This window comes from Pseudoliparis swirei, chromosome 20 (assembly GCF_029220125.1).
Source record: "Pseudoliparis swirei isolate HS2019 ecotype Mariana Trench chromosome 20, NWPU_hadal_v1, whole genome shotgun sequence".
NCBI classification, from domain to species: domain Eukaryota; kingdom Metazoa; phylum Chordata; class Actinopteri; order Perciformes; family Liparidae; genus Pseudoliparis; species Pseudoliparis swirei.
Genome location: NC_079407.1, coordinates 21227840 through 21254884, shown reverse-complemented (window position 1 = coordinate 21254884; position 27045 = coordinate 21227840). Strand labels below are relative to the sequence as shown.

General features: G+C 45.3%; 2 protein-coding genes across 5 annotated transcripts; one reads left to right on the top strand and one right to left on the bottom strand.

Annotated features, from left to right (window-relative positions):
- Positions 1-89: 89 nt before the first annotated feature.
- Positions 90-18059, bottom strand: rsf1a (remodeling and spacing factor 1a). Of its 3 annotated transcripts, none has more exons than XR_008834889.1 (19): positions 17819-18059; positions 14758-14849; positions 13787-13879; positions 13469-13674; positions 12862-12986; positions 12500-12601; positions 10067-11492; positions 9682-9973; positions 9385-9585; positions 9018-9122; positions 8445-8524; positions 8271-8319; positions 6721-6818; positions 6564-6628; positions 6286-6463; positions 5939-6147; positions 5081-5278; positions 1917-4910; positions 90-1846 (listed from the first exon to the last, which is right to left on the bottom strand). XR_008834889.1 is itself a non-coding variant. In XM_056441495.1 (18 exons), exons 1-18 carry the CDS (start codon positions 18057-18059, stop codon positions 4096-4098), a joined length of 4575 nt encoding a protein of 1524 aa, XP_056297470.1. In that variant the 3' UTR covers positions 90-4095. The 3 variants fall into 3 exon arrangements, 1 of the variants encoding a protein (XP_056297470.1); XR_008834890.1 differs by having other exon boundaries at positions 3682-4910; XM_056441495.1 differs by having other exon boundaries at positions 90-4910.
- Positions 18018-25777, top strand: LOC130210952 (pannexin-1-like). 2 transcript variants are annotated; one of them, XM_056441499.1, is made up of 8 exons: positions 18018-18102; positions 20052-20272; positions 20414-20529; positions 21807-21994; positions 22510-22788; positions 22890-23112; positions 23566-23821; positions 24334-25777. In XM_056441499.1, the coding sequence occupies exons 2-8, from the start codon at positions 20083-20085 to the stop codon at positions 24396-24398; spliced, it is 1317 nt and encodes a 438-aa protein (XP_056297474.1). In that variant the 5' UTR covers positions 18018-18102; positions 20052-20082; the 3' UTR covers positions 24399-25777. The 2 variants fall into 2 exon arrangements, with proteins under 2 accessions (XP_056297474.1, XP_056297473.1); XM_056441498.1 differs by lacking the exon at positions 18018-18102 and adding an exon at positions 19240-19328.
- The last annotated feature ends 1268 nt before the right edge of the window (positions 25778-27045 follow it).

Below are 27045 nucleotides of genomic sequence, written 5' to 3'. Positions count from 1 at the left end.
AAATAAATGTTTACTTAAAATAATTAACAGGAACAGTTGAAATTATGAATAATTGATATGTACATTAATTTAAAAAAAGTAAAACAGCACACATTAAGAGATATTTAATGTAACTGTAATTGTTATATCAACTCATAACAGAATAGGAATGAAGCAAAGACATGTTTTTGAGGAGATGCCTGGGATGTTGGTTTTAATAACTTAGAAAACATTCATGTTACAGCAATACTACAGTAACGGCACAACAGATAAATGGAAGGAGCCACATTCACCTCCAGTGGATTGAATGCAGATTAACATTTTAAAACCAACAGATTCTGCCACAGTGCCAACCGCAGATGCACACCGGGTTCAGTGGAATGATTGGGGGGGGGGGGGGGGGGGGCTGGTGGCATCGACACACATTAGCCTGATCTCACTTTACTGCCAACACAGCTGAGGGGATTCATCTTGTTTCAAAGAGGTTTTTCTTTTTTCTTTTTTTTACTATCATTTATATCCAAATGCTGTCAGGTCATAATGAGAAAACACATGTGGGGTGACAGACTGTTGGCTCTGCCTCCGGAGGGGAGCTCATAAACGATATTGAATCATTGTGACGATAAAGATGCTGCATTAAGGGGATTTCCACCACAGCCTAATTAACATGGACACAAATGTAATTTGTAAAGAGATAACCTGTCTGAAGAGCATTTGATCTAATTGGTGTTTTTGTTCTTCACAATGGAATCCCACAAAACCAGCTCAACTTTAGGAAAGTACCTGAAAGAATCACCCCAACCCCACCTCAATGTCTCCCAGGCTAAATATAAACCACTAATATACTGTGAGGTAAAGACTCGATTAGTTTTTTAAAAATCATTATGGTATGTTCTTCAAAGTTACCGTAAATGATACATTTGTCAACTAAAGTCTCAGACCGTGATCTACTGAACAGGATCACGGTCAACACCTCTAAGAGTTGGTGACTTTTAACAGATTCGGTACGATACACACAGGCAACGGTAATAAAGTGCCCGACTCTCTAAAAAATAAACTTAATGGAACGGAAAGTCGAAAAGCTGTCTCTTTTTCACCTGACTGTCTCTTTATGCACACCTCCAGATTTACGTCGACCTTGAAACATCATCATATATATGAGTCCAGAGAAAATCCAGAGTGACAGAAGCTGTTTTGTTTACCAACGAGGCGTCATGTTACAAAATACACTTTCACATGATCCGACATGGGGAACCATGAAACTCTTCTTAAAAAGGGGAACTCCTCCAACTCTTTACAGTATAAAAGTAGATGTTTGTCAAATTGGATTTGTGTGCGTGTGAAGATAAAAGAATCCTTGCTGGTTTAAGGAGCTTTTCGAGACTGGTGGCTGCATTTCGCTAAAATCTTTTTCTTAAAACAAATGTTTTTCTTGCACCTTCAGTTTGAGCGTAAACTGCGTTTGTGACTCGAATTAAAATATGAACATACTGCACTTGAAATATTTTCGGTGGCTTCAGCTGCTTTGTGTCGTGAACCGTGTTCTCATGCACTCAGGCTGCGTGAGGCTCGTCAGGTTGTTTGTTATTAAAACACAAAGGGAACTAAATGAGAATTGGACTCTGGAGGAAGCCCCCCCCCCCATGGTCTGACTTTCTGCATCTATTGATGTGCGACCAGCGTGTGAGGACACGGGGGGATGAAGGGGAGCGGTACTCGGCTCTCCGTCAACGTTCTGGGACACATTCCTGGTGAACCACGCTGGGCCTGCGGGAACCTCGACACAAAACGAGCAAGCCGCCAACGATCCAGCGGTCAAAACGTCATCGGTCCACACATCACTCACAGCAGCATCTCTCCTCCTCTCCTTCATATAGAAAATAGAACACTATATTTTACAAGAGGCCTAAGAGAGAACATAACATCTACTATCTTACAAGGAACGGGTCACGGGCAATCTATGTACAGCAAAACGTGGTTTGAGCCACGGGGCGGCGACCGGTCTAGAAACCAAACACGTGGGCTGTCGGGAGAGAACATCCAGGGTGTCCCTTGGATCTAGAACATGGGCCTCGTTCAGCTCCGTAAAGGCAACGTCTGGATGTCGTGAAGTGGGGATGTGTGAGGTACTTCTCCAGAGTCGGTGTCTCCTGTAGACGGGACTAGAAATAACAATGTAATTGTACATGCTATATTTAGAATGTTTTCACCCTTCTGTCTTGCCATCAGACGGGGGACAGAAGCCGTGACGTCGCCCTCTTCTCAGCAACCAGATTCCTTTGACAAAAAAAAAGTACTTTTATCTGGCAGAAGAAAGAAGTTGCTGGTCACTTTGTGGTGTGTCACTTCGTGGCATTTTTAAGGATTAGTTGGGATTCACCAAAGTCGCACAATAACATAAACTAACCGATCGAGGTAATGGCCGACCGTTGACTTCTTTCTACTGCGAGGTCAGATTGGGTGTTCTGTCAATGGAGTCTTGCAAAGAGCAGAGATAATGCAAAGGGCCGTATGACAGCAAGTTGGCAGTGAACATTTTTTGTTTTGCTCCCATGCTGGCACTTTATAAACTCCATCTACTGCAGTAAAACACCAACTACAGAGAAGCACCTCACACAAGCCCACTTCAAATAACCCAAAACCAACCCTGTAAAGTCAAGTGAATAAGGATCATTCCATGTTGTGACGATGTCGTTAAGTCTTTTTGTTGTTGTTGAGTTTAAACTACGTGATTTTACCTAAAAACGGAGTCTAAATGAAGTCTGCATTCAGCTAACAGTGTCAATCATTTTCTTATGTACCTCTTGGAGGATCTAACCATGCAGATAGTTTGAATGATTACATCCTAATTTAGTTTGTGGTGCTCACTGCACTAGAAAAAAAAGGTGCATTTAAAAGTGAAGTGACTTGATCCCTTTCGCTCTTTTCATCAGCGTAGAGACAGGAAACATGTGGGTGGGGGTATGACATGTAACCGATGTCCCCCGGCCTGAGGGATGGATCACACCGAGATGTGTCTCTAGAAACGAGTCTGCTACACACACAAAAAACACCTCCGGTTCTGCTGTGTGAAGCCGATCCGGAAGGGTCATGGACTTTCATTCTCCCTACTGACCAGCAGGGGGCGACTCCTCTAGTTGCAATAAGAAGTCTAGTGTATAGAAGTCGAAATCAGCAAACTCAAGGTTCATACCAGCAGTCCACAAACCGATGGGTGACGTCACGATGACTACGTCACGATGACTACGTCCACTTCTTACAAACTATCTATGTGTACGGCTCCAGCGTTTTCTCCGAGTTGCTTTTGGACACAAATAAAAGTGAGTGACGCGTCTTTGTGTGATCGGCCCCCAAAGGCTACTGGGTACCTTTTCAGTACAGCAACACAACAATGAAAACACCACTGTGAGCACACAAACAAATAACTGTAACTCATTGGTATTAAGGTGGTGGCCAAAAACTCTGATCTCTCAAAACCTGGACAAAAAAAACACAACTATCTGCATGCGTAGATACGACTAGAGGAAGCTTTTTGTTGTGGCAATCAAGTCTGGTGTCTCTAACCATCAGGTCACATGAACCGAAGTGTTCGGTTCGACACACACACCCTCCTTGGCGATGGGGTATTAAGTGCTATGAGAATGACGAAGTGCTTTTAGGTAAAAGTACGCTACAGACTCCTGTGACCAATTCAATGCAAACCCAAATGGGATGAATCCGCCGTCCTGCTGCTGCTTGGCTCTGGCAGAGACGAGAACTTCAGAGGGTCACGAGCAGCACCGGCTGCGTGCGAGTGCGTCCACTGACACCTGAATGTCCTGGCGCCAGGATGCTTTTATCTGTTTGGTTTTTTTTTTTGGTCCGGCTGACTGGTTCCGTTCTGCCAGAGGTGACGATGAGTGTAAATGCGTAGCTCGTGAGTCTTGTGGTTGTACGGTCATGTGACCGTGGAGAGCTCAACACGACACAACAGTGAGGAGGAGGAGCAAGACGGGAAAGAGGCGGAGGTGGAATCAGTTTTAAAAAAGGTGGTTTCGTGGGGTGAAAGGCTTGACCGTTACAAAAATGAAGAAGAAAAAAAAAAAGACAAAGAAGCAAATGTTATTCACACAAACATCACGACTGCGGACTGTTCTGGGCAGAGTTTAATGAGTCTGTCTGGCCCCCCTCCTCCTTCTCCTTCTCCTCCTTCTCCTTTTCCTTTTCTTCATCCTCATCCTCCTCCTCCTCCTCCTCCTCCTCATGTGAGGAGCCGTTGTGCCTGCCCTGCCCTTCTGATCCCGCACTGTCCCTGTGAACAGCAGGACTCCCGGCCTCAGGCGTCGCCAGTTCCCTGGAGGTCCGATGCCTGTTTGACGGAGACAGGCTCCGGCCCCTCCCCTTTTCCTGAGCGTCGCTGAACTTCTTCATCGTCGTCACCTTCTTCTGTCTCCCCCCTCCCTTCTCCTCCTCCTCCTCCTCGCCTTCGTCTTCGTCGTCATCAGAGTCGATGCGGTTGAGTCTTTTGCGGATTGGACGATCCTCTTCCGACGACGACGTCTCAGACTCGTCCGACTCGTCCGACTCGTCCGTCGAAGGCCGCCTCTTTTTCAGCATCTGAGCGAGCCGCTTGCGTCGCTGCAGCGATAGCATCTCTCTCCTCTTCCCCCGGCCCAGCTTCTCTGGGTCCTCCTCCTCCTCCTTTCTCTCTGTCCTCCTCAACCGCCTCGCTTTGTCTTTGTCCGTCTTCTCCCGCTCTTGGAGCTTCCTTTTCAGTCGCCTCCCTCTCTCACGCTCCTCGTCCTCGTCCTCATCGTGTCTCCTCCGCTTTTGCCTTGCCCTCTTTCCCCGGAGGTCTTCCTCCTCTCTCCTCCTCTTGTTCACTCTTCTCCTCTGCCCATCTTCCTTCTCATCTTCGTAGTCGTCCTCCGTGTCTCGGGAAGAAGGCGACGCTGAAAGAAAAGAAGGGAAGAGGAAGGATGTAAATCTCGGCTCTGCAAGGAAGCTGCCGAGCTGCACTTGGATCCTTCGCTGAGATAATACTTGGACAGGAAGCCAGTTAAACTGAATCAGCGTGAACCAGTGCACATGCTCAGTGTGGCGATCTGAGAGAGTGACCGACCATCGCTGTAGTCACTGGAGAAATGCTCCTTGCGAGGTCTGCCGCGGCCTTTAACCTTGACCTTTTTGGCGGAGGCTCGGGAGTTGTCCGACGACTCGGTCGTCTCGCGGTAGTTGACCTGCTGGCGCTGGCCGCGCCTCAGACCCCGCCTCTTCTTGTCGTCGTCGCTGTCGGTCATGTCGCTGAACTGATCCGAGCCTGCAGAGGACAAGGGTTTATTATTTGATCATTTTGATGATCGAATAGAGCCAGAGCTGATGTTCTCGGGGTCCCTTTCCTCGATTTAACAGCTTTGGGTTGGGACAAAGAGTTTAAGACCAAAATATATATATTCTATCATTATTTACTGTTGTTGAATGTATGAAAACTCAACAGCTTCTGCATAGAAGTTTGAATTAGTAGAAGGGAAATAGTAAAAACACCCATGAAAACTTAAAAAAATGTATATAATATTTCCCTCCTGACCTTCACATGCCAGACAGAGTACAAGGCTTTTATGGGCGTAGCCAAAGGCTCCGTCAGATTGTCATCTCGCCGTCACATTGTCATCTCGCCGTCACATTGTCCTGTGATAAGCTCATCTACATAAAAGGAGCGATGCCAGTCTACCTCGTAACAGAGTGGTGGTATGTTGTCATGTCAAGGTATTGCGGTGATAAGACATTTTAAAAAGCTCCCCAGATCCCTGAAAAAGACACGATGTGGAAACGGGCCCTGAAATTATAGAAACACTAAAAGTTGAATTACCTTTAGTGCTCATGTGTAAAAGCAGTTTCCATCAGCTTCCTTCATGAAAGTGATTCTTAAATCATGTCGTTCAACTGTGATGCAGAGCACTTCCCTTGCCGGCGCACTCACCCATTTCCTCATCGGTGTCCTCCTCTTCCTCGGAGGAGCGTCTCCGCTTCGGCCGCTTCCTGCCCCTGCGTTGGGTCTTGCTGGGTTTCTGCTTGGGCGCCCCTCTCACCGCCCGTCTGGGGCGGGACCCGCTCTCCACGCTGCCCGCGTCCTCGTCTTCCACGTCATCATCGTCCGGCCCTGACGCAGCGAAATCTTCATCCTCTGAGCTTTGAGGGGGGGGAGGAAGCAAATGCTTTTTTTCTCCCTCCATTCTTTTTTTAAGCATGAACAAGTTGAGAGGGAAAGTAAAACAGAGGAAGTGTGGAAAGGGTGTGTGTGTGTGTGTGTGTGTGTGTGTGTGTTACCTGTTGCTGAGCATGAACTCGTCCTCACTCTCTGCCGCCGTGCTGTCACTCTCCAGGTCGTTCAGTCGCCGCCTCTTCCTGCTCCTGGCAGAATTGGCTTGGCTGCTGATTGGCCGCTGGCTCCCCTTGCCTTCTTCCTCGGACAGGATGGCGGCGATGTCTTGGCCTCGTCCCGCTCCTGCATCGGAACAGTGGGGTTCGAGTTGACATCGAGAGGAAACTTGGGCACCAAGTTAACGGAGACAAAGACCGGACACCGTGAATCACGAGTGTCTCACCTCCGCAGAGGTCCCTGATGTCCTCCTCTATGGCCTCATCAATGGCATCGTCAAAGTCATCAAACCTGCAACACACAAACACAAATCAGATGTTGGGATTTAATGTTTTTATTGTGAGAAATCTTGCAAGTATGAGACGCCGTCTGGCCACACCAACCTGTAGCTGATATGCTTCCTGGTTCTGGTTGATCTCCTCCCCAGATTTTTGCTCTTTTTGGGATCTTTCTTCTTCGCAGAATTCTCCTCTTCTCCCTCCTGAACAAAAATAATTGTTTTTAATAATCCAAGGCAAAATATTAATTTGACGTCAAACAGATGGGCAAAATGTCAAGTTTGGTTGAAGTCTGTTCTACAAGTATACTCCATTGAATCTCTTTGTTCCAGAGGGCAGTTCTGTGCTGCGTCCAAGCCGAACGGTGGCAATTCATTTTTGTTAGCTTCTTTGCTAACGTTTATTCAACCAGAAGATTTTTTTTAAAAGAAATCTTTCTTAAGACTGTCCTGGTTAAGACAGGCAGCAGCACATATGGCACGTTTGCAGTATAAGCAAGACTTCCAAGTCATTTGGCTTCACTTTAAATTCGACCAGCTGCAGAAGATGCAAGCGACTGCAACGGATGCAAGCTGAGGGCGCAGCGCGGCCTTAAGGACAGGGAGTAGGAAGAGGTCCTAGATGTGAAGAAGTTGATGGAGGTCTGTTAGTAAGAAGGAAACCTTATGAATAAGAATATGCCAATGGTTATGTCTACGGATGGACGAGGCAGAGCAAGAGGGAGGGCTTTACAACAAGCATGAAGTCTCCTTTTGGCCTCGAAGGAAAAGCACGACTGCTTTCTAAAATTAAACCAAAAAGAAATTCCATCTTTTCATCAGTTGCTGAATGTAAAGCTTAAACGAGAGAATCCATCAATCATAATTCCAAGATACTTCATACCTCAGAGCTCTGACAAGAATGGTCCCGAAAGCATTTCAATTTGTATTTGAAATGCAATTAAAACGGCATTGAAACATATTAAAAGATATTAAGATTGACGGAAGCAATCACATTATTTACCATGTTTTAAATCTTCACTCATAATATTATCACGTCAGTTCTTATAAGTATTATTTCCACTGATGTGGTAGAACAAATATATATATACACTACCGTTCAAAAGTTTGGGGTCACTTAGAAATGTCTTTATTTTTCAAAGAAAAGCACTGTTTTTTCAATAAAGATTACATTAAATTAATCAAAAATACACACTATACATTGTTAATGTGGTAAATTAATATTCAAGGTGGAAGTGTCTGGTTTCTAATGAAATATCTCCAGAGGTGTATAGAGGCCCATTTCCATCAACTATCACTCCAGTGTTCTAATGGTACATTGTGTTTGCTAATCGCCTTAGAAGACTAATGTCTGATTAGAAAACCCGTGCAATTATGTTAGCACAGCTGAAAACAGTTATGCTGGTGATATAAGCTATACAACTGGCCTTCCTTTGAGCTTGAAGTTTGTAGAACAAAATTAATACTTCAAATATTAATCATTATTTCTAACCTTGTCAATGTCTTGACTATATGTTCTATGAAATGTTCAATTCATTTGATAAATAAAAGTGTGAGTTTTCATGGAAGACACGAAATTGTCTGGGTGACCCCAAACTTTTGAACGGTAGTGTATATATATATATATATATATATATATCAAACTCGTTTACTTACAGGGATGATGTTCTCGACACTGATTCCCACGTACACCAGCCGCTCCCTCCTGCACAGAAGGGGAGAGATGAGGGCCAATCCACATAATTAAACTCAAATCTTTTTTCAGAAAGTCGATCATAGTGTGTGTGTGTATGTGTGTGTGTATGTATGTATGTGTGTGTGTGTATGTACCTCTTCTCTGCTCGATCTCTTTTCTTCAGAGCACTGTCCAGGTTCTGCAGTTGCTCCTCCAGTTTCTCACACAGCAGCTTCTGGACAGATGAAACCGCCCCAAGAAAAACACACATATTAAACGTAGGAAACGTCTCTTCTAAAGCCTCCTGTGCAATAGCGACACTCAACTAGCACCACTGAAATGTGTCCCGAGTACACCAAGTAGGTAAGTAGTGTCAGGTTGCCATTGAAAACCCCTTTGAGAGATAAGCAACCAATAGAATTCATTTAGTTTCACTTTTTAAGATAAGGGACAGCAACTAGCAAAGCGTGCACCCTGAAAAAAACCAAAGGCTCAGGCCAGCATGGCAGCCACTTTTAAAAGTTACTGTTGTGCTTGTACTGTGTGTAGTGAGGTCTGGTGTTGTACTGAACTGTCAATATGAAATAAAAACTTACAATCAACCTTTCTACAAACTATCAACTCCTTTCAGACTCCACTGACCATTGGTTTGACACATGGATTGATGAGCGCTCAAATGTGCTTTATACGTCCCTAGTAGCAGTCTCACACACATATATAGATCTTACATGCTGGCAGGGTGGACAGAACCACTGTCCATCTGGAATCAACATGAGCGGCGGCCGCAGACAGGCGGTGTGGTACCCGCTGTCACAGGAGTCACACAGCAGGATCTGAGGACACAAGGAGACGTCATTAGCAAAGAAACTGATAGCGGACCATTTCTGGTTGCAGCTTCTCAAATGGGACATTTTGCTGCTTTTTTATATCAAAATAATGTGAATTCAATCCTGCTTAGGTTGATTTTCTGGAGCGTTTTCTGAATCTTGAGTGTTCCAGTTGATGCGGAAGATGTTTCTTTATTTATGGCTCTGGCCTAGTGCACGTTGAATCAAATACTATTTACATGTGTATGATAAACCAGCTGAAACTCACCAGTTCGGGGTGGTTGGGCAGGCCACAGTGACTGCAGGCGTCCTCGCCGGGAATCACCTCCAATTTGCACGATTCCTCGGAGTCGCTCCCTCCCTCGCTCTCCCCCTCTCCTCGTTTCCCCTCCGCCTCCTCTCCCTCGTTCAGTTTGCGTCTCTTGGCGCGAATGTTGGACCATCGAGGGCGCCGATGCCTCCGTTTCCCCTGAGAGTGGAGAGAGAGAGAGAGAGAAAGAGTCGAAAAGAAAGGTAAGTTTTTTGTGTTTATTCTCACGGGGACACACGTTTAGAGACCGATTACCTTTTGTTTCCTTATTTGTCCAACTGGTTCTGTTTTGCCATCTTTCTTTACGGTTGAACTCTGCTCCTCTTCCTCTTCTTCTTCTCCCTCCTCCTTCTCCTTCTCCTCCTCATCATCCTCTTCTCCCTCCTCCTTCTCCTTCTCCTCCTCATCATCCTCTTCTTCATCCTCTTCTTCCTCCTTCTCCTCCTCTCCCTCCCCCGTTCTGCTAGGCAGTGCCTGTTTTTTGTGTGGCTTCTTTCTCTGGCTCTCAGCCGCCTTTGAGCTCGGCTTGCAGGTTGGCAAAGCAGATCTTCAAAGAAAAAAAGCAGACGAGACTGAATTCATTGTCAGATCACAACAGACGGACATAAACAGTGTATTTTCAATCTTATCACACACATACCGGCAAATCCTTGTAGATCTCCTCAGAAGCCTCCCGTCGTCCTGCTCCTGCTCCTGCTCCTGCTCCTGCTCCCTCTCCTTCTCCTTCTCCTTCTCCTCCACCTTTCCCCGCTTCCCCCGTAACTTGTTTCTCCGGTGTGGGGGGATCTTGATCTTCAACCGGATTCCTTCTTTCTGGAGCTCGGAGGAGGCTTCCTCCAGGGGAGTCTTCCGCTCCCCTGATCCAAGCCCAGCGTCCTTTGCCCTCATCTCGGCCGCCGGCCCGCCGCTGACCCCGTCTCCCTGCGGGTCTGCTTTGAGAAGCGGAGCGGTGCTCCCAGATTCGGCATCAGACTTTTCTAAAGTGCTTTCATTCTCTTTTTGGTCATCTGTAACTCCTTCTTCGGCCAAAGAAAGTCCAGACAGCTCTCCTCTCCTCTTGTCCACAACGCCATCCTTCTGTTCAGTTGTTGTCGTCCCCCTGTCCGACTGCTCCTCGGTCGTTTTTTCACCCAGGTCTCCTGCCGTCTGTCTCTTGGGCTCCTCTAGAGACAGAGACAGTGGGGAAAGGCTAACGGAAACTACTTTCCTCCCGACAGTTTCAGGAAGCGGATCAGATTTTAAGGATGGCGGTGGCGGTAGTTTTCTGGCCGCAGGAGAGGGAGGAGGAGGAGGAGGAGGAGCAGTGGCTGCTGCCGCCACCTCCCCTTCAACGGGTCCCTTTCTTACCAACACAGACTGCCGACTGACCTCCCTCTCCTCCTGCTCAGCTCTGGAGTCCCGCTGGTCTAAACTGGGCCCGTTCTGTTCCTGCTGCTCGGTGCTGGGGGTACTGTGGCGCTCGGGTGGGCTGCGGATGACCCCCACGTGACCTATGACGCCGACTTGACCTATGACCCCTATGACTCCGTTTTGTCCCTCTTTGTGCGGCATGGGGAGAAACGCTCTCCCGTTGCTCAGTTCCTGCTTCGATGTGGTGACCACCAGCTGCTGTGGTGGTGGTGGGGCAGCCAGGCCACCAGGGGGCGCCAACGAGCCCGGCAACTTCCCCTCTTTGCCGCCGTCCTTGATGACTGACGGGTTGCAAACAATAATGCTACTGCTGTTGATGCTGTTATTGAGATGGTTGCCGTGGTAGCTCTCCGCGATCTTAAGCTCCCTCTTCTTCAGTGGCATCTTGGCCTGCTGGCTGCTCCTGACGACCGCCCGCTCCGCCTCCCCTTCCTTGTTCGTCTCATGCTTCGCGACAGCCGCGCCTGGCGCCATGACCACCGACACAGCATTTGTGGGGGTGTCGGCGTCCCTGGATTCCGACTTGATGACGGTGATGATTGTGCTGACGCGGTTGTCAAAGACGGGCGGCGACGACGTGCAGTTGACCGCCTCTTCCTTCACCTCGGCCTCGGTGTTTTCCTGCTTGGTGGGCGGCGTCTCCTCCAGCTTCACCACTGCCAGACAAAAATGTGTCATTAATCAGAATCAGAATCAGAAACAGTTTTATTGCCAGGAATGTTTACACAAACGAGGAATTTTTTTTGGCGGAAGGTGCAACATTTGGACATGACAAACAAACAACAATCAACACGACAGAAAGACAACAAATAATGTGAAAGTGTTTGGGTGTGTGCTTCAAGTGGTGTGTTTTAAAATTGTGTCATGACATCAAGGATGATCAGATCCATCCGTCAGATGTAGTGTGAACTAACATTGTTGTGGAAGTACATGTTATAACACATTAGGAAGGTGACCGCCCTTTTGTTATCGTTGGCCTCCCCATGGCTGGCAGCTAACAGCGACATTAGACCACCAGATATCTATTAACGCTCTGAATCCCGTACAGAGGTCGTCAAGGAAACAGTAAAATACGACTGTTGAAATTCTTTAAAGGTGAAAAAAAACATATTCATGCTTTTTTTTATTGCAAAAGAGAATAGACTGTTGCAATGCTTTTACTGATCTTCCGTCAACCGAAAATAATTAAACTTATTCTTAACTGTACTGCAATAACAAGAAAGAGAGAAAGTTTTACCACAGTTTTAGCGACACTCCAGTGCCTTTAATAATATAATTTAAGGTTAATTGACTTTTTTAAGCTCTTGATGGTTTGGGCCCTGGAGGTTACAAGGTTATTTTATAGCAGAGTTGTATCGTCCTTCACAAGTTCTCAGATCTTCTACTGCTGGGTTTTTAAGTACAAACAACACAATATATAATTGCTAACAAAGGCTGTGAGATGTTTAGAAAAAAGTATGGTCTCTGAATTTGTTTTCTTTCTATCTTAGTTGCATTTCATTTATTCTTCACTTTGAGCTACATATCTTCTAAATAAAGTTGATTAGTATGACATATCATCTCTCTGATCCCCCCCCCTCCCACACACTTAATTCAAGGGAGCCTTTCAAGTGACAGAAAAGTGTAAATGCAGGATAACCAGCCGTTCCTCTGCTCGTGGTACCTTGTGTCAGGGGTTGCTCCTCCTTTACAGGGTCGAACTTCTCACAGTCCGTGTGTTCCTCGGCAGTCCCGGAGGGTTTGGTGCTGCCAATGGCCTCATCCCCTAATTCGGCAAAACACAGAAACAGTGTGTTTGCAATACATCTTGGCGTTTTTAAGATGTTGTACACTATTATATTAATTACAACTGCAGGGTGAAAGTGGCACAATGTGATGAGTGACATTGGACTTGTATCATTTCAGATCATTTAACTACTTTTGGTGATGTTTCTTTATTTAGTTTGGCTTTAAAATAAATCAGTTGGCTGCTGCTGTAACTTTGCCATCCATATTGTTACTCATACAATCCAAAGCCCAGCATACCTTCATCTTTCTCTTTAGGGCTGGTGCTTCTGGAACCAGCCTGGTTCTGGTTCTGTTCCTGGTCCTCTTTTGGTTCAACCTGAGACTTCAGCAGCTCCAGCGCCTCGGCCAGGTCGTTACGAGTCCTGAGAAGACGGTTTGGATGAGTTGCTCAAAACAGGACAGACAATGAATCACTCCGCAGTAAGTAAGTGGCGACTACTTTAATATCGCCAACGGGATAATGCGGTTGTCTTAAAGTATGATGTACGGGAGCAAAGTAATGTCAAGCTGTGGGCGTATTCCAAAGCCACCAGAGTCCATTCACAGGACACAGTCGTCGGTTCGTTTAGTTGTGTATTGGCTGACTGCTGTGTCCTGTGAGGTAACAGGACTGTTCTGGTCAAAGGAGTCTTGATGAGTCTACATGATCCAGTTTAGACAAGGTCGGCGTGTGAATTTACAATGTGAACCGAACCAAAATAAATGATGAAAAACTACTTTTCTAAGAAAATAAGATCCACATTGTAAAATACTTTTTTTGTAAACAGAGAACAACAATAACACCAGATATGATCGCAGCCTGCGACACACTAAGAGAGGCATGTATCCCCCAGAACAGCAATACCTGACGATGCACTTCCAAGTGGATCCGTCCAGATCGTCCTGCTCCTCCGTGTACAGCCGGATGTTCTGCTCCTGGTCCAGCTGAAGCCAGTACATCAGGCCCTGCTGGTCCCGTCCAATGGGCTGCAGACGCATCTTCTCCGGCTCCTCCTCATTGATCGCCATCTTGAACTTCAGGTTGTCATCGAACTGACACTCGAAGAGATACTGGAGGGTGAACAAATGAAATGTGTGGAAGGAAAGCGGACATGGTTTAATGTGGTTGATGCGCTCTTTCAGACTCACTCATTGCCTAAAGTAAAAGCAGGGCGTGTCCTACTTTGAGGATGCATGACTTGCACTCCATGGACATCTCCTGGTAGCCCTTCTGTTCCAGCTCCCATGCCCAGGTACTGTTCAACTCCTGGCAAACCTACAGGAAACAAGGAATAGATGCTGTCACTGCATGTGAGGTTGTTTGCACAATTTCTCTGTCTCAGAGCTGATATGACCAATTAATTCTTTTTTTAAATATATGTCTCCTCCATCTGTTGACCGAAACAGAATTTAAGCTTTACAGTTAGTGTGGGAAATTCACTCCAATTACAGTTAATGCAAGAAGTTTATAATTTGTTGTTGATTCTGGCAGTCCCTGTTACAAAACCTCATTCTACTGCAGCAGAATCTGCCCCACTCAGTCCTGGTTCTGGTTCTCCCGTGCCTCCCTTCTCTCCAGCGGGCCAGGCAGTACGGCCTGGGCCTCCAGCTCTCCTCTTACTGCCTGAGTTTTACGAATGCAGGTTCAAGGGTGCAGCGAATCCAGATCTGGGTCTGCAAGAGGTCCCGCTAAAGTCTGAGCTCAAGGAGTTCCTGGTGAACATGTATGATTCCATCTGACTTGTCGAGGGACCCAAACCCACTGACACAGATGCCAAGCATGAAGAAAAACGACACTGCTGATGGTCTTGTTGACATATGAAGGTCATATAGAGGCATCAGTATTCATTTAGGACTGTTTCATAACCCGTTAAAAGTTCCTGACAGTAACTTTGAAGCACCAAAAGGTGACAAAGAGACTAAAAGACAAACACGGTGACCGGTGCTGCAGTCCATTGCCACTAAAGAACGCTCTGCCCTTCCTGCACAGTTCACTTCAGTGCAGACAATGAGAAGTTTCTCTTAACGCCATCCAGAGACAGCCGGACTTACTGATGGCCGAACTTCTTCGGTAAGTCCGGTTGTCTAGTCGCATCAAGTGCAAACTAAGTGGAATCTGCAGCCAAACACGTCACAAACACAGAGGGCACTCACCTTAGCCAGGTATTTTTCCCAGCGGTCAGTAGTCACAGACCTCCCCAGTTTTCTGAGCAGCTTCACATGGAGGTCCACAAGCGGTTTAGGAACTGCAACAAAGAGGATGAAACACGTTAGCATTTCACAAGTCACTTGCATAACATTCATACTGCCAAGGTGCCCTTGAGCACAACGTCAAGGCCATCTGCAGGGTTGTGTTTTGGTGCCATTTCGCCGACCCTGATCTTTTACCTCCGCGTCCAGGAGGCTTGAGATCATTTCCCTTCTGGATATGAATCACAAAACGGTTCAGTGTTGTGTTCACGACAACATAGAAAACTAAATTGGATTCAGGATTCTACATAATACTGAATGTGTAAAATTGCCCTTTTTTATTTTTAAAACATGAAAAACAGATGTGTAACAAAACACTTAACAACCTGACAGTGACATCTTTGCAATACAAACGCCAATATTTTCATTTCACATTGGGTTTTCTTCCAGCAGCTGTTGGAAAACCGCCAACCACTGGTGAATGAACAAAAAGGATGCAAAAAAGAAGAAAAAAAGAGAAGAAACGATTCCAGCCGTGAGTAATATGTGTTCATTCAGATTCGTATTCGGCTCTGTAATCTTTAGGGGCTTATGAGACGGTTCTTCAGTGGAACTTAAATGCCTTGAGATGAGCAATAGAAGCAGACTGCTGCTTGTATGGTGTGCGATGGGTTGTCAACCATTTCGGCACAGAAAGTATCACATTTAAAAAAGATAACTGGTGATGTGCTCACTTATGGATGGTGTTCACTAAGGGGTGGGTGAACAGAGATATGGCAGGGAAAATTAAGTGCCATATACTTCAATCAACTCAACGGAATCTCACAGCAATATGTTCAGGAAAACTACTTTCTCCATTTAACGTTGGAGACCTTCACAGCAGATGTTCCCTCTTTGCTCCAACGCACACCGTCGATAGTTGTGTCCATGTAGACAAAACCACGGAGCAAATGCCCATTAAAATCTCGAAATAAAATAGCATGTCTTCTTCAAACTCCGGACTCGTGTTATTTCTTATCAAACCACATTGATCAGTTAAGATGTGCTATCCAATATATTATATATATATATATAAATGTATTATAATATTTTATAGATGTTTTAAAAATTGTTTGGCATTTATCAATACTGAACAGATGTCTGCGGCGAGCTGAAATCCTTTCTTCTCTCATGGCTGTTTAAATACTGCTAAGTGACAAATGTAATCTATGTCTGATGTAAATGTTCTGTCATACTCTGGTTGGGCTAAACTACTCTACTAACTACTACTTTTTTATGAGTTACAAAATGTATCACATTATGGTTTTTAATATTCCTCGCTATATTATTGATAATCTTCCTCAATAATCTTCTCAATAATAAAGCAAGGAATATAATGTCTGAATACAAACATTAATAAAGATTACTTTGAGGGTATCAGATATTGCCATGTACCTCAGCTCTGGGAAGCAGAACAGATGTAAAATGAATAAGATATTTGCCAGCTTGGTTACATTGCATTATGGATGATTCATTCTAGACTGCATCAAAACACACCTCTTGTTTTATGTATTGTTTTTCTTTTTATTCAAGACATAAGACACAATTGTGGTGTCAGGATTTATGTTTAGTCTGCCATGATACTGTTAAATCTGTTCTACCGTTACAATTAAAATTAAATACAATTCCAGTGGTCTTTGCAACTACACTAATAACTAACAATACAACTTCACCTAATTCAAATAAACATCAAACATTGCTCTGATGTGTGGTCTGGTGTGAGACGGTTACGGAGCCCACGGATTCACAGGAAATTACAGTTCTCTCTGCTGCATGGCACAGTTAACTGAAGTTTTCTACGGTTACTTATTTATTTATTTACAGCGACACAAACTCAGAATCCCGACAAAGAAAACTCGGTTAATCATCCCCGAGTCTGAAATGTCAGAGAACATTTACAGCTAACTACGGTAGAAATATTCGCTGTTAGGTCCAACTTAATTCCTTCTAACGCGACGGTATACAGAGGCTAATGGAAGCGACATAACTAACGGTAACCGAAAACAAGCTCGTAATCAAGCGGGACCGACCGACCCGGTGAGCAAAGCTACATATACGACAGCTGAGAGTCCACAACCGCTCTTTCTGCCAAACGATAACATGGTAAAACAACTGCAGCTTTATTGCGTTGTACTTTGACTAAAAGTTGGATCGCCGATGCTAACCAGTTAGCCAGGAGCCGAAGTCCCAACTGCGCGTGTGCAGATTTGACAGAACCCGCTACCAACAGCGAAGGAAATAACATCCCTTGTTTTTAGCTAACATCGGTCGTTGAGCTTTGACAGCCGTCCACAACGCGAATCGAAAGGGTAACATTATCACCACGGTCGACACGTAAACACAGGGGACACCGATGTCATTCCAGACCCGACTGGCTGTGAGGCAAGGCCGGTGAAAAATTACACCTGACAACGCTCCGGAGCTAGCTGGTTGGCTGTGTGCGGTCACTAGGCAGTGCTGCATCATGGCTCCCCCACCAAGTTTAGCGTGAACAGATCAATACCAGTCCTGACAACACTATCGACGATCTGTCACTTGACTCCAACTTAACTCCGCATGGGTAACGTTAGCTTGCCCTTTTTTCTTCTTTCGTTTTTACTCCCGCCTGTATCCGTTTCCCCTAACTTTTAGCACAGCACAAAGTGTGTATAATTTGGAGGGGGGCTAGCTTTACGTTAGCGTTTCCTGAGTCAAAATATTTGCTCAGAAACTTGGGACCAAAAAAACCCGCGTTTCTACTTCGAGAGAAAACTGACTCTGACCCGGGCCAAAATGTGCCACAACGCGTAGAAGCTCGCTGACTAAACTCTAGGTTTCGTGCTGCTGCTGCTGCCGGGGCTAACCACTAAACATGTTTGGCATTCCTCCTCCTCATCACGGTGGTGATGGTGGTGGACCCCCTTCTCCTTTGGCTCACGAGTGTCGCAGCTCTTGCGCCACTTCTTCGCCCCGCCACCGCCGCCACGGCTCACCACCGATCTCTCACCTGTCGTTGTGTCCCGCAGATACCGCTCCATCTGCGGGAAAGTCATCTCCGGCAGACCCAGCACCGCTCCGAATCGCTCCAGGAATGAACAGACCTCCGCGAAGCTCGGGCAGAGCGCCGGGCCGGAGCTCCTCGCCACCACCGGAGCAGCCATCTTTCCAGGCGGAGAGAAACAGGAGGGGAGGGCTCGCTGCTGGGATGCGACTGTGCGCGAATGAAATGAATGGAGGGAGTGAAGCATCTACCGGTGTCAAGCTGGACGGCGCGAGAGCGCACGGCTTCCGGTGAGCGTTGTCAAAATAAAACCACTTGTGCCCGTTAATCAATAAAGCGACAGTAACGTCTGTAGATGACCGCGTATAGTTCCATAGACTACCTTTACAACCATTGTATTAAGCTAAACAGTAAGGTGGAAATATATATTGTATTTTTGTTCCCGTAAGACACGCATGGTATGCCTTTATTTTACCATGCAAGACATCCATTTCCGGTAACAGTGTGTATAGTTTATAGCAACTTGACGCATCTGCGAGAAGTTGGGAGGACCAGGGAGGGCAGAGCGAGAAATGCCCAGAATTCAACGCGATCGAGCAGAAACATTTCAAAATGGTTTTGTTTTATATTTCTCTAACGATTCCAGAATAATTAACCCAAGCCGAGCATATGACTACTCTCCATCAACTTCCAAACACATTACAATCTGAACGATTAAAACTGACGCTGCAATTGTATTCGTTGTGATTTGTTTTATATGTACAGCTTGTTCTTCTTTGTAAAATGAGCGATAGATCAATCAGACTCTTCCACGAAAGCCCAGTACCACTGCATGCTGCGCAGAGCGGGAGCGTGCTGCCTTTAAGGACTGGTGGAAATATCTTCCAATCTGAAGAAAATAAATGTAAAAAATCTCAAGTACGTTTTATTTTGAACATGTAACTGTAGATTAACCAATTCCGCCTAATGTTAAGATTCGCCAACCGTCTCACATGGTTTTGACTGCACGAGAAATTAAATTTAAATTGTTATCTCCATATTAGTATTTGCACGCAATATCACAAAATACATGAACCATAAGAACAAAGTTCAGGATAGCTTGTGTTTTTTTCACAATGAAGCCACTTAGATCCCTATAGTTTATATTAATATGCTTATTATGGAAAGTTGATAATGTTGTGTGAACAAGAGAAAACATCTTTTGGGACTTGTTATCTCGATTGCCCAAAGCACAAACTCACGAGCTCCATTTGAAGGCAGCGTTGCAACTGGAAAATCGGTGCTGTCGATTTGCACTTGAAAGCATCTGTTTTTTAAGAGGGACGGAATAAGCGTTTAATCTTCCAGGAAGAAGACTGAGTCGGAGCATTTCGAGGTTAGCGTTACTTGTTATTGACCGTCTCCACATCGTTTCACACACACACCTCTGCGGTCCCTCCACTGTGGAAGAAGTTGTGTGTAATTGCAGCCATGCCGTTCTATTGACACGGACAAGTTGGCGGGAGCAGGTCGCTGGGTAAGTTAGTTCTCCTGTTTTACGATTAACAATCAGCGAATTTAATGAGCGGTTTTTATTTTTTACAACCGGTCTGTGTTTTACGGAGAAGCTTCCAGGTGAAGTCAACTTTTCTGTAAAGTCCCGCTGAAGTGTATTTATTATGTTACCCGTTTGGAGCTAACGCTGGTTAAACGACGTACTCAACGCTAACCTAGCTCCCGAACAAAATTAATTAATGTGTTTTACTTTAAAATAACATCATAGTGACGATAAAATACTACCATACACCAACAAAGAGTGTTTTTTCTCTCTCTTCCCTCTCTGTGTGTGTGTGTCTTTTCCCTGACAAAAAAATTGTTAATCTCTAAAAAAAGTTTCGTACGGTACCTATTTAAAAGACCATTAAATAGCTTTCCCCGAATATTGTTGGCAAATGCAGGCACACACACCTGCACGCATCACGCTTTCTATTTTTGTTGTGGTTGATAATGTATTATTATAATTACTATTATACAGCCGGTATCTGGTTCAAATACTTCAATATTTTGTTGTCCTATCTTATGTGTATCCCTTCAGTGTTGAGTGTCCTCTATGATATTGTTCTGTCTCTTCCTGAACTGATATTTTCTGGTTGTGTATTTTCACACTTTCCAAATGAAATGCTCTAAAACTAAAAGGAAACTTTTTCAGTAATCTACAGAATGAGCATCTTGGGCGCTTCCTAATTGTTGGTGTCCTCAGGTGATATTAATGCGCCGCCGATTGGCAGCAGATGGGTGAGATGGCCATCGCCCACGTGGCCACGGAGTACGTGTTCAGCGATTTCCTGGTGAAGGACCCGAACCAGGCCCCGTACCGGAACGTCCGGACGGAGCTGGCGTTGGACAAGATGGTGACGTGCGTGGCGGTGGGGCTTCCCCTCCTCCTCATCTCTCTGGCCTTCGCTCAAGAGGTTTCGGTTGGTGAGTGGGGGAGCTCGCTTCGCGTCAAACAACAACAAGCAGCCTGATCGTTTTTCTTTCGAGAAGTCTGTAAAATAATAATAGTGAAAGAAAAAAAAGATAATAAACTACCGTGCTACATTTCTTCCTCTGTTGGCTCAGGTACCCAAATGAGCTGTTTCGCTCCGAGCAACTTCTCCTGGAGGCAGGCCATGTATGTGGACTCCTACTGCTGGGCGTCCGTACACACACACTCTCTACCTCTGTGGCTGCACAAGGTAGGTACACACACACGCACACAACTCTATTTACAGACATTAGTTGTTTGATGCGAGTCATCACGTGATGATGCAAGTATTAAAAAGAGCTGCATAGCAATGATACGTCTGACCAAACATAGTGTATAACAGGATCCACTTGTTTAACCTTGTTAAAGCGTTCAAATGCCAGTTGTTATCTGTATGTTTGGGGCGTTTCCATTCGCCAGGACAGTCGTACGGTAGCTTTTTGTTTTGTAATTTTTAGGGTGCGGTTGAGGATTTTTTCATGAAGATGTTTTTGGCCTCGAGGCGTTGTCAGATGTGTCTCTTACATTCCTAAATGGAATAAATAGAATGGCTCAGTTAAATTCACACGCAGTGTTAGATCATTTACAGCTAGATCTCCTGTCCAACCAGGATGAAATAAATAAATTAAATGAGCTGCTTCTGCTTTCACACTGTGCTACAATTCTGCTGATGTAAAAGTCTTTGCATCAAAGTAAAGGTGCGTTCACACCAAAAGCGAAACTATTTTTTCACGCGACCGAATCCCATGAAAAGTCAACGTACAGACGCTTGTGGCTGCGATAGACGCGATATTTTTCCGGGCGACGCGATGTGGGCGACGCGTTTCCAGCGGCACAATTTTCGCCCCGAGTTGAAATATTTCAACTTTGAGGCGGTCATCTCGCAACTCGGGCCAATCGGCTCTTGAGTTCCGCTCTCGTAGCGCTGGAAGCGGAAGTCTTCCAGACGTAACAGTAACTTCATCGGTGAAAGTGACCGAGCTGAGTGAGCCTACGGGTGACGTCATGAACCCAAACACGAGGGCGTTAGTGTGTGGGACGTCCACAACAAGTATAAAGCAGAACTAGTGGTTAGTTATTCTGGTAGATGAAGGAGATGATAACGGTCTTTACGGAGACGAGACATGGAGATAAGCCCCGCCCCTCACGCAGCGTCCGACGCTCATGGCTTGAACACGATGAACGGTCGAGCGAGTAAACTCGTGCGTTTGGGCGACGCGAAAAATAGTTTAGCTTTTGGTGTGAACGCACCTTAAGACTCCAAATGAGGGTCGCCTTCACCGAAACGAAGATCGTTTTTGTTTGTCCGTCCGCTCGTTAAAACACGTAAACTTTATAACGATCGTCCCCTATTGGCTGAAGACGGAACAGTGACTCCCGTGCTTTTGTTCGCTTGTGTTTGCATCTCTTCTGTCGGCGGATGCACGAGCAGGAACGTCACCGCCTCGGCGACGATGTGTTACTCACTCTCCCGTCTCTCCTCTCCAGTTTTTCCCCTACATTTTGCTGCTGGTGTCGGTGCTGATGTACACGCCAGCATTGTTCTGGAGGTTTTCTGCGGCGCCCCTCCTGCAGTCGGACCTGGGCTTCATCATGGAGGAGCTGGACCGGTGCTACAACCGCGCTGTCACTCTGGCCAAACGCATGGCCACGTCAGGACTGCTCACCCCAGACAGGTACAGAAATAGAGAAATAGACGATTACGCAGTTATGACTAACGAGTAGAATGGTTCGAAATTAGAAAAGAGTTGAAAAAGGTTTGTTTTAAGTGCTTTTTCTTTTATTTTTTTAAGAAAGGGAGTGAATCTGAGATATGGATGTGAGTGGGAAGAGAGTCCCAGAGGATTCAAATGAAAGCGTAGAATCCAAAACGACACAGTTCAGCTGAGGGGTTGGAGGTCGCCACTATAACATGTGATTTGTCATTTATGTCACATGGAAGATTTTATTCAACTTTGATTCCAATCACTGCTCTTTTTTTTAGCATGAGGCTAAACGTGGGAACTACTCAAGGTGATATGGTTGTTATAGATTTGCAGACTTCTGAGAGAGGAAATATGAACGTTTGCTTCCTTTTGAAAGATGCGCCGTTGCTCTTCTCTTGGTCTTGCCATAGTTAAGTGAATAAGTTAAAGTTCTTCATCATCCTTCACTGTGCTCTCCTCTCTGCTCCGGTGTTCCCTGGACCCAGCGACCTCACCGATGGCTGTTTCAATTACCCGCTGGTGGAGAAGTTTCTGATGACCAAGCGTTGCTCGCGGTCGATGCTGTTGCACTACCTGCTGTGCCGCGGCCTGACTCTCGTCACCCTGCTGTGTGCCTGCGTCTACCTGGGCTACTACCTCCGTCTGGCCTCGGTCACCGACGATTTTGGCTGCGAGCTGCGCGTCGGCCTGCTCGCCTCCGACCCGGGCGTCCCCGAAAAGGTGCAGTGCAAGCTCATCGCCGTGGGAGTCTTCTCTTTGCTGAGGTATGTGCCATTTGGTTAATGACTAAATGTTTGGATTTAAGGTCATATATCTATTTTCTTATGATAGGGAAACGTCTCGTCATACCTCCTCTCCTCTCCAGCCTCGTCAACCTGGTCCTGTTCATTGCGCTGATTCCCGCGGTGATCTATGCCGGCGCCCGTCCCCTATTCTGCACCAGACACACCGGCTTCCTGGAAACCTACCAATCGCTGCCCACCGTGAGCGTCCTGCCCAACCCCGCGAACCAATGGGACGATCTCTCTCTATATCTGCTCTTCCTGGAGGAGAACATCAGCGAACTGAAGTCCTACAAATACATCAAGGTGCTGTGTGTGTGTGTGCGCGCACTTTTAACACCAGCCGTGGTTTTGAGTGACAGAAAACTCTGAAAAATGCATGCTCCATTAGTGACGTCAAACATCCCCACACTGAAGCAAACATACGGTGTTCCAAAAAAAAAAGTATGTCCAAAAACATGATATTTTAAATCCAGTCGGCCAAACATACCAGGATCTTCTGCATCGGGTCGCCTTTTGCACTGTGCATGCTATTCTGGCCCACAATGCTTTGCACTCCAGGTATATTAGAAGGAGGTTAGAAGTTTAGGTGCCATGTTATAAGTAAGTATTACCCGTTTGAATGCGTACCGCATGCAACAGGCCATACCTTGTGAGGGTACCTATGAACTTAGTATAATACTGGTACAATATATGAATGTGTGTGTGTGTGTATATATATATATATTTTTAATGTCAAATAATGTTTTCTGACTGCAGGTGTTGGAGTTGTTGAAGAGACAAGGCGAATGCTGCGGCGAGGACTTTGATTCCATGGGTCTGCTGCAGTCGCTCTGCCTGGTGAAGATGGACAGCGTGGACGGGAGGAAACCCGCCCGTGCTGCAGTGAAACCGGAGGAAGTGAAGATGAATTTGGCGGACTCCGCCGGCAGCAGCACTGCCGCTGAGAACACCTGCAGTCATCCGAACTCGGCTGAAGGAAACAAAGCCGGCAGAATGGAAGAAGAGCTGAACGGTGAGTACAGGTGGTGTTCTGTGGTCAGCGGCTCCGTCTTTCAGTCGGGGGAACGGCGTGTCGATGTGTCCTTGAGCAAGACACGTGACCCTGTCGCTGTGTTTACGGTGTATGAATGTTTTATGCTTTGAAGTAGCTTTGGATAACAGCGTCAGCTAAATGAAATATAATGTTTAATGAGGGATTAAAAATCACATTTTGAAATGGAGAAATTCATTCCTGTGAATTACTGTTCAGCACAGTTCTGTTTCAGAGGTTATAAACATCTGAACTTCAGGCCAACATGAAGTAGAGAAAAAAGACATGCTGAAGGAAGGATGATGCATTATTTTGCATGCCTTCTTCAAGAAGCCTAACGGTATTGATTGACAGCACATCATATAACAAAATAGAGTTGTACTTTCTGTGTTTCACTTTGAGGTTTCAGTTCCAGTCGGGATCAGACGCTTCTTGGCTTTCTTACATGGTGAGATGGAAAGGTTCAGGCTAATGTCGTATTCCTGTATTTTCAGAGTTTATTCCGCTGCTTGACACCGACGTAACGGTCAGTGAGGCCCTCAGGCACCGAGCGGTGTGACCGGCTGTCCTGAGGGGAATGACATCGCCACCATCCCATAGTGCATTCACAACTCACGGCCTTCCCTTCCTGAGGGAGGGACTCGCACAACGGGAGGCAACGGCATCATGGAAGAGGATGGAGGCGATTTGAGTCCTTTTCTTTGAATGATGCGCATGTTCTTTTTTTTGAGTGGTTTAAGAGTCAGACGATACACTCTGGAAGATAACTCGTTTTGGTAGAGATTTAGGGAATCGTTGACCGTTTACCTGCACACTAATATTACACTATTAACATATTGTGTGCATGTAAACGTGGTTGTCGAACTTGTAAAACCATGATGGACGAATCCAAATGTATTTTTTAGTAATAGGTTCAAACACTTCAGTGCCAAAATGCAAACAAAGATGCAGCAGATGTTCTGCCCGATGACTTATGGGAAACATGATGTCCTCAGACTGACGTATAGTAAAGAAGAGCATTCTTGAATCATATTTGGCATGAATATGAGTTTGTTTTTTAGTTCTCTTTAATTTTCTTGTTCTTTAAGCTGATCGCACACTGGATATGTTCTCTGACTATTTAAAGTTAAAGCAGTTAAGTGGTTATGCAGTAACGGTAGTTTAAGGCTTTTAAATGATGAGGGTTTTAACCGCTTTTAATTATTTTGAATGCTATGATCAATTTTGACTTTAAATTCAAGTTACGGTTAAAATTGTAGTCATGTGGTTTTCCTCAATGTATTTTTTTGCACTTGTCATTATGGGAGAATGTACTTTTATTGAGATTTATCATTTCAAAGTTGTTACGGGGAATACCACTTGATGAGGAAGTCATTATTCATCCTTCTGTCTGGGAAATGATACGACGAGGCGGCTGAAACCTAAACCTGTGCTCAGATATATCAGCTTTAGGGTTTGGGTTTAGTTCTCTGGTCCATTTTCCGAGGATCGTTCTCAGTTTCTGCAGTCGTTATCTATATACAGTGTTTACAAATGCAGGATACTTTTTTTGAATTTGACAGACCCCTCCCCCAACAACAACAAATATGGTACACTGTGTTATTGCCCTAATGTTTAACAAGTTAATATTTTTTTAATAAAATGACACTGCACATCCCAGGTCATAACTCTGCTTTAGGTGGAATAATTTTCAAGAGGTAGTGCTTGTTTGGGACTCTCAGGGATAATAACATCTCACGACATCAGTGTCAGCGTTTACGTCTTGTTCCATCGAGTGGATCATTTGAACACATCGGCATGAAATGACTGGTTAGATCTCCTCTTGACTCGACATTGGTGTGTGTTTAAGAACTGTTCTGCCGGTCTTGCCATGTAAATGTTGGCGTCCCATTTCTGCAGTGGGGCACTTTGTTAATGTAAAGTCTTTGAAGAAGCTGATGCTTGTCTGTGTTCCATTTCTGAAGTGACATTTTGATGTTTGAGATGGCTTGCTTATAATAGGATTGCCTGCCGTCTTAGAAATGTATATTGTATAATATATTATAGTTAATATATCTAGTAAAGAGGTGCTAATTAAAAGGTAACACCTCTTTAATCAGCCCCGTTGGGGTCTAGGAGGAGGTTTAGAAGTGCAAACCGTTAGTCAATTGATCGAGGTTGATGGGAGAAAAGCCTTCGAAATATATATCGGGGTTTACAGCTGTTTCTAAGGATACTCTATTGGAGGATAGATCGGTACTGGTTTTGGGCAGGAGATTATTAATCTGGTCTCTAATCGTTTGAATATTGCTCTCTTAATGATGAGTAATGGGCTGCTGTGGCATTGATGTATGTCATAAGACCATCTCGCCACACAAACCGAGACTTCCAAATTGGGTGAACGCATTGTTTTCGTGAAGTTTGCTTTAACTTGCTGGTTTGCTCCATACCTTTAAGCCAACTTTATTTATAATGTCGTTTTCATTGAGTCTGTAACACTACCGACAATATGATTAGTTTGACGGGGGACTAAAGTTAGCACAGGAGTCCTATGATGTATTAAGACTACTGACCGATGTGCACAGACTGGAGACAACAAACCCACAGACAAAGGGAAAGGTGGGGAACCAGTGGGTGAAGGACTTCCTCACTGAGTATGCAGAGAGCTTCCCACAAGTCTCCAGTCTGCTTGAGGCCCACATCGACAGGTGTATCTACGGCCAGAGAGGGTTTGAGCATCACACCTTTCAGGAGATGTGGGAGCTCTACAGCCAGTACCTCGCCCAGAAGGACCGGCCAGAGCAGGTCAGTGCTGAGCAGAGGGAGCTCACTCAGAAGGCCCACAGTTCTGTGAGGAGGTGGCTGCACACACCAGTGACCCACATCACCAGCGTGGTGGTCTACAGCAGTGGAAAGTCCACAGCAGGGTTGCCAGGTCTGTGTGACAAAACCAGCCCAATATCAGAACTCAAAATATGCCCGTGCCAAACCATATACACTGCTTTTAAAGTCCAACAGCATTGCTATCATTGCCAAATGTATTGTAATATCTACAAAGTAACACCAAATGTTTAGTATGCCAGCATTAAAAGCCGTTTTCCCGAAACAGTTATTTCACCTAGGTCCTAAAATGGCCTCGTGTAATTAGATACAGTATATTATCATAAATAAAATGTGTGCACGTGCTGATCTGGAGTCAGTTTGGTAGGATTTGGGTATAAATAAAT

Coding starts and splice junctions, on each gene's coding strand:
- rsf1a (XM_056441495.1), bottom strand. CDS start 18,059: ATGCTTCACTCCCTCCATTCATTTCATTCGCGCACAGTCGCATCCCAG. Junction 14,850..17,818: donor TCTGCGGGACACAACGACAG/GTGAGAGATCGG, acceptor TCTTTGTTGCAG/TTCCTAAACCGCTTGTGGAC. Junction 9,123..9,384: donor TGCCCAACCACCCCGAACTG/GTGAGTTTCAGC, acceptor TTGTGTCCTCAG/ATCCTGCTGTGTGACTCCTG.
- LOC130210952 (XM_056441499.1), top strand. CDS start 20,083: ATGGGTGAGATGGCCATCGCCCACGTGGCCACGGAGTACGTGTTCAGC. Junction 20,273..20,413: donor CGCTCAAGAGGTTTCGGTTG/GTGAGTGGGGGA, acceptor CTGTTGGCTCAG/GTACCCAAATGAGCTGTTTC. Junction 20,530..21,806: donor TACCTCTGTGGCTGCACAAG/GTAGGTACACAC, acceptor TCTCCTCTCCAG/TTTTTCCCCTACATTTTGCT.